The following is a 10649-nucleotide window of genomic DNA, read 5'->3' as shown; positions in this document are numbered from 1 at the left end:
TTCACAGTCTCATTATCAAACCCATCTTTCTTAATTTTATATTATAGCTTGGAGACATTAAAACACTTGTCCAAAGTGAAGTAACGGAATGTATTAGGAAACAGAATTCGATTTTCTTATTTGAAGTTCATGTTCTTATTATTAAATTATATCTTAACTTTTAAAAAATATATTGTTATTGATTTCAGAGAGGAAGGGGCTGAGAGATAGAAACATCAATGATGAGAGAGAATCATTGATTGCTGCCTTCTGCACTTCCCTACTGGGGATCCCCTACTGGGGATCAAGCCCGAAACCCAGGCATATGCTCTGACTAGGAATTGAACCATGATTTTCTGGTTCATAGGTTGATGCTCAACCACTGAGCCACTCCAGCTGGGCTATATCTTAACTTTTTAATATCTATTTCAAAAGAATCTTGGGGAAGAAAACTAATATTTACTTAACACAATATGTGTTTGTACTATATTTTACATGTTCTGTCCAATATTCCACATGACTCTACAATGTTCAAAAACTTACAGGATGCATACTTTAATTATAAAAGTAATATTGTGTCTGACTTTACATTAATTTGTATCTTTAAAAGTTACACTGTTCTCATCAGTGATTTGGCTTTTACTCTTTTCAAAACATAAAAGTTAAACTTTTAGTAGCTACAGTTTTTTTTTTTTAAATATATCTTTATTGATCTCAGGGAGGAAGGGAGCGGGAGAGAGAGTCAGAAACATCAACGATGAGAGAGAATCACTGATTGGCTGCCTTCAGCATGCCCCCCCACTGGGGATCAAGCACACAACTAGGGCATGTACCCTTGATTGGAATTGAACCTGGGACCCTTCAGTCCGCAGGCCGATGCTCTATCCACTGAGCCAAACCAGGGAGGGCAGTAGCTACAATTCTTAACTTATAGAAGTTATATCAGATATTATAGTTCTATTAGAGGCCTGGTGCACAAAATTCTTACACAGGTGCAGTCCCTAGCCCTGGCCAGCAATGGAAGCACGAGCATCTGGTATGGAAGGGCAGGTCCCAGCTGAGCTCTGGGCCCTGTGCAGCACATGGGCCCTCAGGCCACCACGTGCCCCCCCTGCCTGAGTCATGACGCCCAAGTCCCCACACAGTGATGCGGTGAGCGCGGCTGGACACCGTGGGCCAGGCCACAGCATGGGCCTCTGGGCCGCCCAGTGGCACTGCATAGAAGCCGGGTGGGCAGCACACTCTTTCCTGGCTGGTCTCATAGACCAGCTTCTGTGTGAACCCACAGGGAGCCCGACCAGCCCCTGCAGTCCCGGCAGCTGCAGTCTAGCTCACCCAGAAGACAATGTGCAGGTGCAGGGCAGAGTCCTCGAGGGCACCTGGCACCTGAGTGCAGGGGCTTCCCAGGTGTACAAGTCCTGGTGTCTCAGGGGAGGGTAGCAAGGGGACTGAGAGCGAGCTCGGCGTACACCCTGCATTCTCACCGCATCTCTGTCCCCATCACCCCTCGCCCCGGGTAGCCGGCAAGAGGTTGCAGCACGTTGCCAATGCCTGCCATGTTTCATGTCGCCCCCTGGTGGTCAGCACACGTCATAGCGAGTGGTTGAACACCTGGTCTCCTGGTTGAATGACCGCCTGGGGGGACAATTTGCATATTAGGCTTTTATTATATAGGACAGGTTCTAAACAGCTGGTCTTAAAAGGGGGAGAAAAATGAGGATGAAATGCAGAAAAGATCCCTTGACCATCCAAGATCATCCCCACTCCCATAGCTTGGAAAATAAAAGAATATCTACACTAATAAAAGAGAAACATGGTAATCAGCGTACGACCGCTACCCTTCCCATTGGCTAATCAGCATATCTTTATGCAAATTAACTGTCAGCCAAGATGGCGGCTGGCAGCTATGCACTGAAGCGAGCAGGGAGGCTTGCTTGCTACAGTGACGGCGAACTCCAACGTTCCCCGCCTGCCGCTGCCGGCCTCTCAGCTGCAACTCTAAGCAACTATGTACTATGTTAAAAATAAGAAGCTAAACAAAACCCCAGAAACCGGCTTTCATTCAGCCGGGCTTCAGCCAGCCGGACCGCAACATTGTATCGATGTTTTCAGCAGCAAGGCCTCAGAGCTAAAGCTGGCCCAGAATAAAAAAAGAAAAAAGAAAAAAAGGAGCGGTTGGGAGCTTCAGTCACCCGCTTCCGGAAAACAACCCTCAGCCCCTCACCAGGACTGGCCAGGCACCCCAGTGGGGACCCCCACCCTGATCCAGGACACCCTTCAGGGCAAGTCAGCCGGCCCCCACCCATGCACCAGGCCTCTATCCTATATAGTAAAAGGGTAATATGCCTCCCGGCACCGGGATCAGCGGAGCAGGGAGGCTCCCGGCACCGGGATCAGCGTGACAGGGGGCAGCGTCCAAACCCCTTGATCGCCCTGTGGCTCTGTGTGTGACAGGGGGCAGGGCCACAACCTCCCTATTTGCCCTGCTCTGTTCGTGACAGGGGAAGGCACCCTAACCCCCTGATCAGCCCTGCTCTGTGCCTGATAGGGGGGAGCTCCCCAATCCCGATTGCCCTGCAGCTCTGTGTGTGACAGGGTGCTGCGCCCCAACCCCTCCCCCCCCCCCACAGGCCCTGCTCTGTGTGTGACAGGGTAGAGCCATAACCTCTCCATCGGCCCTGCCCTGAGTGTGACAGTGGCGGCGCCCCAACCCCCTGATCAGCCCTGCTCTGTGGGTGATAGAGGGTGGCGCCCCAACCCCCCTCCACGGGCCTTGCTCTGTGTGTGACAGGGTAGAGCCATAACCTCCCCATTGGCCCTACCCTGAGTGTGACAGGGTGCAGCACCCCAACCCCCTGAATCGCCCTGCTCTGTGTGTGACAGGGGGCGGTGCCCCAGCTCCCCTATCGGCCCTGCTCTGTGTGTGACAGGGTACAGAGCCCCAACCCCCCTGATGGGCCCTGCTCTGTGAGTGACAGGGTGCAGCGCCCCAACCCCCTGATCAGCCCTGCTCTGTGTGTGACAGGATACGGAGCCCCAACCACCCTGATGGGCCCCTGCCTGTGAGTGACAGGGTGCAGCACCCCAACCCCCTGATCAGTCCTGCTCTGTGAGTGACAGGGGGCAGCGCCCCAACCCCCTGATCGGCCCTGCTCTGTGCATGACAGGGGGTGGCGCCGCAACCTCCCCATCGACCCTGCCTTGAGTGTGACAGGGGGCGGTGCCCCAACCCCCCAATCGGCCCTACCCTGAGCATGACTGAGGATGGCATCGCAACCTCCCGATCTGCCCTGCTCTGTGCATGACAGGGGGCGGCGCCCCAACTCCCCAATCGGCCCTGCTCTGAGCCCGACCAGGGGCTGCACCTAGGGATTGGGCCTGCCCTCTGCCACCCAGAAGCAGGCCTAAGCCAGCAGGTCGTTATCTCCTGAGGGGTCCCAGACTGTGAGAGGGCACAGGCTGGGCTAGGGAACCTTCCCCCTGCCCCCAAGTGCACAAATTTTTGTGCACCGGGCCTCTAGTCCATATATAAAACAACCAATCAGATATAATTACTCAAAGATGCCATAGGCACCACCCAGAGTTTAATATGCCCCTCAAACCTGCTCTTTCCTTTATATTCATTTCTGACTCCATTATAGGCATCACAACCCATCCGCCAAGACACAGAAGCTCAAAACTTGGGAGTTATTTCTAATTCCTCCTTCTCCTCACTTCCCATATGCTATCAGTTAAGCACATTCCTTCTTTTCAAATTCCCCACATTTCAAGTCCTTTCCTGCACCCTATTGCTAGAACCTTGATTCAGACCCTAAAAGCCCCTCATTTGAGTGAGGAAGTCTTCTAATTGATCTTCCTGCCTCCACTCCACTTGTTCCAGGGTGACTCATCATCACATCACCATCAAAATAATCTCTCTGAAACTCAAATTGTATGTCTCTCCCTTATTTCAAAGTCTGTAATAGCTCCATAATGTCTATGGCATAAAATTCAAACTCTTTCCATTATATGGCCTCTGTCCATATCTACAGTCTCATCTTTTATTATACAGTCTCCCCTCTTCCCTACCACTCACCCTACCCTCCATCACTCAGTCTAATGGACAGCTTGCTTCCTTTTCCCGAATATGCCACGCTGCTTCACTCCTCTGCATCTCTTTTTTTTAATATATTTTATTGACTTTTTGCAGAGAGGAAGGGAGAGGGATAGAGAGCTAGAAACATCGATGAGAGAGAAACATTGATCAGCTGCCTCCTGCACACCCCCTACTGGGGATGTGCCCGCAACCCAGGTACATGCCCTTGACTGGAATTGAACCCGGGACCCTTCAGTCCGCAGGCCGACGCTCTATTCACTGAGCCAAACCGGCCAGGGCTCCTCTGAATCTTTGTTCACTTTGTACCCCCTCTGTAATCCTGGCTGTTGAACACTGGCCATTTTCAATGCTCACCTCAGGGTTCACCTCCTCTTTGAAGTCCTTTTTGAACCTCACCCTCCCTCCCTACCCTCGTGTAAATGGCCATACTTTCAGTTAGTTCCCCCACTGAACTTCTATGAAAGCACTGTAACAGCCGTGTGTGTGTGTCTGTGTGTGTGTGTGTGTGTGTAAATTAATTTGCTGACATGTCTGTCTCCCCTTCTGGAATACAGGCACTCTGGAGAGGTAAGGTGTTTTGTTCAATCTTTATTTTCATAGTCCTCCTTATAATCTGTCATATATTGAAAGCACGATTATCTGGAATGAATGAATGAACAAAGAAAATAACTATATAGATACTCTTGAAGGAATATTTTTAAAAATTAAAATACTAAAAATTATATGACACTGTCCTGGGTATATTTACCTCCCATAAATTCCACATTTTTCTATTTAACACAATTTTTTTCATTAAAAACTTAAGATTTATTTCCTGAGGAAATCTGGTCACATGTGTGAACTGACATTTATTATCACCGAGATATATAGATAATTTTGTAAATTATACTAGTTTTTTTATTTTATCAATTTAATGGGATATCAAAATGATTTGTGGTCAATCCTGACTGCGATAGGATCTTAATAGCTATCCTGGCTTACCTAGGACCTAGGATCTTTTCATGTGCTGCTTCTGCCACTCAGCCATGGCCTCCTTGTTTTCTGAGCTGGCTTTCCCACCTCTAATTAGCCTGCTGCTGGCAAGGAAGAACAACAATCTGTCCGCATCTAAGTGGAGGACACTGACCAGGAGAATGGGGAAAATGGTTCCTGAACATGAGGTAATTTGATAAAGTCGATAAGCTGCACAAAATGAATCGCAGAATCACAAAACTGGATGAGATCATATGTATTTATCATCCAAATCGTGTTACTGTTTGTTTTGACTTTTTAATTCTTTTTCTTATTTTTTAGCCCAAGGAAGACTATTCCTAAGTACTTCTGCTAATCCAGTGAATTGCAAGAAATATCTTCTACTGATTTTGAAAACATATGTATCACTTGATTACTTAGGGATGCAGAATGAAGTCAGGGCACCAGACCCTATTCCTTACGCTGCTATCACTGAGAGTGTGGCTCAACTCCAGCTTCTTCAGAAGTCAGGCTCTTAGGCTTTGAAATGGGATCACTTGGGTTGCGGGTGAATTTCCCGCCAAAATATAAGATGGCGCGTTAAAATGCCTATATCTTTTGAAGTATGGGTTCGATTGAAATAAAATATTTGGTAATACGCAGTTACAATCGGCCCGAGTTTACACGTTTCCCGCACTCCACCGCAAATCTATATGAACCGAGTTTAAGACGGCTCCCGCGGAGTACGCGCAATTCACGCGAGCCGACTTAACTCGTTTCCCGCAACCCAAGTGGGATGATTGCATAGGCTGATCTCTAAAATCACGTATATTTCTAAAACTTTATGCTTTTATGTACCCACTGAAGTTTAAATAAGTACAATTCAAACTTTGAAAGGTATATATTTTCAAGAGTATATTTTAAAGAAAAACGCAGAAGAGTTAGATATATGTGGTAAAGTTGTTCTGTTATCAAGTTTTAAGACATATCAATAACATTTCTTTGTCCACTACAGCAGGACAGTAGCAACATTTGCCTGATAACATTGCTCCAAATAAAAATTACAAACTGACCAACCCATTCGTTACGTTTCAAATAATTGTCCCAATGAGAATAACTTGATAGCTTCTTTTATCACTTCACAAGATTTATTCCAACTGCCATAATGACCCTCAGTTTCCATTAATAAACTTACATAAAAAGCAGTAACAGTTAAAGCTTAGGAAAGACTTATTCTTTGGAACAATTTAAACATATTTAGATAAATATTTAAAGTTTCCATTCTCTTTTCTGTAAATATTCCAAGATTATTCCAAACTATGAGCTGCAAATTACTGTCCAGAGGGAGAACAGTTTGATAACTTAATAAAAGAAATACAGTAGTTCCCCCTACCCATGGGGGATACAGTCTCAAGACCCCCAATGGATGCCCGAAACTGTGGATTGTGCTGAGCCCTATGTATACAATATTTTTCCCTATGCGTATGTACTTATGATAAAGTTTAATTGATAAAGTAGATATAGTAAGTGCTTAACAATAGCAATAATGAAATAAAAAATACAACAATATACTATAATAACAGTTATGTGAATGTGTGGTCTCTCTCTCTCAAAATATCTTACTGTACTATATTTACCCTTCTTGTGATGATGGGAGATGATACAGTGCCTATGTGATGAGATGAAGTGAGGTGAATGACAGGCATTGTGGCGTACGTAGTTTAGGCCACAGTAACGATTACTTGAACACAAGCACTGTGATATAATAGTCAATCTAATAACCAAGAGGGCTACACTAAGTGACTAGCAGCAGGTGGTGAGTACACTGAACAAAAGGGATGGTTCATGTTCTGGGCAGAATGGAGTGGGATGGTGCAGAATTCCATCATGCTACCCAGAATGGCACAAATTTAAAACATATAAAGTTTTTCTGGACTTTTCCATTTAGTATTTTTGGCATACGACTAACCACAGGTAACTGAAACCTCAAAGAGCAAAATCGTGGATAAGGTAAGACCACTGTATTAGATCATAGAAGAGGTTACTATCATTATGAAAAACATAAGCATACAGCCCAGTACTTGCTAATAAAAATCACTGATATGATTCAATTACCAAGCACACCTTTTGTTATGCGATTAGCACATGATTTAGCTTAAATTAATACAGCTTTAAGAGGGAAAAATGACAATATGTCAGGCACAAATAATTCTTTACACTTTCCATATTCTTTATACTTTTTATTATAGTACAGTTAGTTATTACATTTGTGCAATAAAAAAGATAATAAAAGCTCTACCTCTATATTTGCTTTTTAAAATCTTCATATCACCTTGGTTGTAGAGGACATTTTATGAATTGGACCCCAAAGGCAAGATAAGTAAAAGCAAAAATAAATGAATGGGGCTATAGCAAACTACAAAGTTTCTGCACAGCAAAAGAAACTGACAACAAAACAAAAAGGCTACCAACCGAATGGGAGATGATATTTGCAAACAACAGCTCTGACAAGGGGTTAATATACAAAATATATAAAGAATTCATACAACTCAACACTAAACAAACAAACAATTCAATTTACAAAGTTGGCAGAGGACCCGAACAGACACCTCTCCCAAGAAGACATACAAATTGCTAATAGATATATGGAAAGATGCTCAACTGCACTAGCTATTATGGAAATGCAAACCATAACTAAAATGAGATACTACCTCACACATGTCAAAATGGCTATTAACAACAATACAGGTAATAACAGTGTTGGAGAGGTTGTGGACAAAAAGGAACCATCATTCACTGCTGGTGGGAATGTAAACTGGTACAGCCACTATGGAAAACATTATGGAAGTTCCTAAAAAAATGAAGAACAGAGTTGCCATATGACCCAGCAATCTCTCTTCTGAGTATCTACCGGAAAAAACTCTAAAACATTTATTTGAAAGATATATGCACCTCTATGTTCATTGCAGCATTATTCACAGTGGCCAAGACATGGAGACAACCAGTGTCCTTTGATAGGTGATTGGATAAAGAAGTGGCACATATATAGTATGGAATACTACTCAGCCATCAGAAAAAAATGAAGTACTGCCATTTGCCACAACATGGATGGACCTTGAGAATATCATGCTAAGTGCAATAAGTCAGTTAAAGCTAAGAACCATAAGACTTCACTCATATGTGGGATATAGAACTGAAACTCATAGACACAGACAACAGTATGGTGGTTACCAGAGGGGAAGGGGGTGAAGAGGGAGTAAAGGGTAAAGGGGACCAAATATATGGTGAAGGAAGATGAAAGTGTGTTCATTGATTATTTGGATGATAGTACATCCAACTTGCTAGAGCTCCTGAAAATTAACACAAAACCTTATTGGTGAAACACACCATATAATCTGATACCAATATTTATATTAAACAAAATGAACAACTAAATCTTTCCAAATCAATTTTGCTTTACTGATACAGGAAAAAAAAACAACAACTTTATACTTCATGCTCAATTACAAAATTAGCTATTTGAAGGACAAAATATGTTACAAACATAGAAACATTACAAAATACTGTTTACACAACTGGAATAAATCATCAGGCATTCCCGCAAATGTTGAGATGTAATTTACTCAAGGTGATTGGACAAATACCTTTTGTTATTCGGTCATTCGGAATTATAAAATCTGAGATGAATCTGACAAAGGCAAATAAATATTTTTTACACAGCAATCCTGCTATAGTAGTATATATTGAGGGGGACCAAAGTTTTGCCACCCCAAAATGTGCCTTTTGTGATATAAATTTTTAGCTGGCTTTTAAGAAACGAAGGACTCAGAAAGAACATTTGACCCTCTCCCTTTACCTGCCTACAGGAATTCAGATAGAAAAATGTGCTTAGAGCACCACCTTAGCATCATAATATACACTAAAAGTGTCAGGGAGAAATGTAGCAAAGCCTGTTAGACTTCTCTCTACGACCCACTGTTCCTGGGTGGCCCAACAAGAATTTGTTTTGCACGTGTTTGTTTGCTCTTTTCGTCTACCTGTAAATTGCCTACGTTTTCTTTGGAATCCCAGACTCCTGATCTCTTCTCCTTGGTCCAAAGGGCTGGATAAACCTCAACTGCCCAATGTGTCTTCAGGTTTCCTAGCTCGTGCTACCTCCAAATGCATATCAGCATGAATTCTGGAGATTTTCTCCTGTTGCTCTGCCTCATGTTAACTTATTAGCCCAGTGAGAAGAACTTAGAAGGTAGGAGCAAAATCTTTTTTTTTTTTCTCCTTCACTATAGATCCTTATAGCCACACAGACATTCCATGTTCATAATTTTTGCCTGCTTGGTGTGAAGTGTGGCCTGCGTGCACTTTGAGTGCTCAGAAGAAATCCACCATATTCTGGAAGCTCTTCAGCTCCGAGTGACCTTTAAGTTTCACATGGCAGTAGCAGATTCCTGAATGTCCTAAGAAAAGGCAAGCCTGCATTGCTTTTTTTCGTCTAGTGGATAAAGTTGCTGTTCAGTATTATCATATTTTCCATTCCTAATCTGAAGAGGGAGGATCTCTACAACGTAGTTTCCCACTCAGGATTAACGTCACCTGGGGAGAGGAAGCCTAGCAGCCCCTCACCTTGTGGAAAGGCTGGGTTGCAACGGTGATGGAGGGAGAAGAGCCAATTCCGCCCACAGCACTACCTGTGGCTCCAAAGAAGGGGGTGGGGGGAGACAAGCGAAGGTTGGGATGATACAAGGGCCTTCTTTGTCCGAACCATATTTGGGGAAGTGTTTCAGAATGTGTGAATCCCCTCGCTCTAGTGAGAAGGGGGAATCGCGGGGACCTCTCCCCTCCCTCCTTTCCTCCCTCCTCCCTCCTCCCTCCATCCGGCCCAACGCGCGCAGCCCTCACGCCGGACGGGGGGAGGGAGGGAGGAGAGGAAGGCAGCTGGTCCCCAGGGTCCCCTCCAGCAGCTCCCGATCGCTGCTGCAAGGCCTGGACCATGCCCGCGGCCTCGGGGCACCGACCCGGAGGAGCGCCCGCTGCCCTCCCAGCCGCCCGGAGGGGCTCCGGCCCCGGCCCCGGCCCCGGACTCACCGCTCTCCACCTCGCTGCCTTTCTTGGCGGTCGCCGCGTTCCCCATGCCTGGGGTGAGGGGAAGAAGGGGTCAGGAGGGGAATGGGGGCTGGGGCCGCCCCGCCGCTCCACGGGCAGAGGCGACTCCCACTTCTGCACGGGTCAGAGCGGCGAGCGCTCCTGGCGCGGATGCCCTGAGCACCGGCGGGAAGTCGGGGCCGGTTCCGAGCGCGGGGACCCAGCGAACTCCTCTGCCCGGGCGACGGCAGCGGGAGCGGCGGCGGAGGCCCGGCTGCCACGAGCAGACACTCCCCCTTCCCCGCCCCGCCCTCCCTGCGCGCCTCCGGGCAGCCGCGCGCCCCGGCGGTCCCGGCCCCTCTCCTTTCCGCGGACGGGCGCGCGCCCCGGATGTGACGCACCCGCCCGGGACGCGGCTGCCCGGCCGAGGGGGGTCGGTCCCGCGGAGGTGCACCCGGGTGGCCGGGACTGGCTGGCTCGCGGCCCGCCGAGGCCGGATGTCGTCGTCCGGGCTGGTGTCCCTTCGAGCCGGGCGTCTCCCGTG

The 10649-nt window shown here is 46.5% G+C and overlaps 1 protein-coding gene across 1 annotated transcript in view; it reads right to left on the bottom strand.

The window, feature by feature from the left end:
• PRKACB (protein kinase cAMP-activated catalytic subunit beta) overlaps window positions 1-10356 on the bottom strand; it is a 110905-nt gene extending 100549 nt beyond the window's left edge. The window contains exon 1 of the mRNA XM_070405468.1: window positions 10109-10356. Coding sequence (XP_070261569.1) covers window positions 10109-10154 — 46 coding nt within the window. The 5' untranslated portion in view covers window positions 10155-10356. The remainder of the gene's footprint in view (window positions 1-10108) is intronic.
• Window positions 10357-10649: the final 293 nt, after the last annotated feature.

This window comes from Myotis yumanensis, unplaced genomic scaffold, assembly GCF_028538775.1.
Source record: "Myotis yumanensis isolate MYYU_CA2020_CCGP unplaced genomic scaffold, mMyoYum1.0.hap1 SCAF_2, whole genome shotgun sequence".
Classification (NCBI taxonomy): domain Eukaryota; kingdom Metazoa; phylum Chordata; class Mammalia; order Chiroptera; family Vespertilionidae; genus Myotis; species Myotis yumanensis.
The sequence above is the reverse complement of the archived record's forward strand: the minus strand, read 5'-3'. Positions and strand labels throughout refer to the sequence as shown.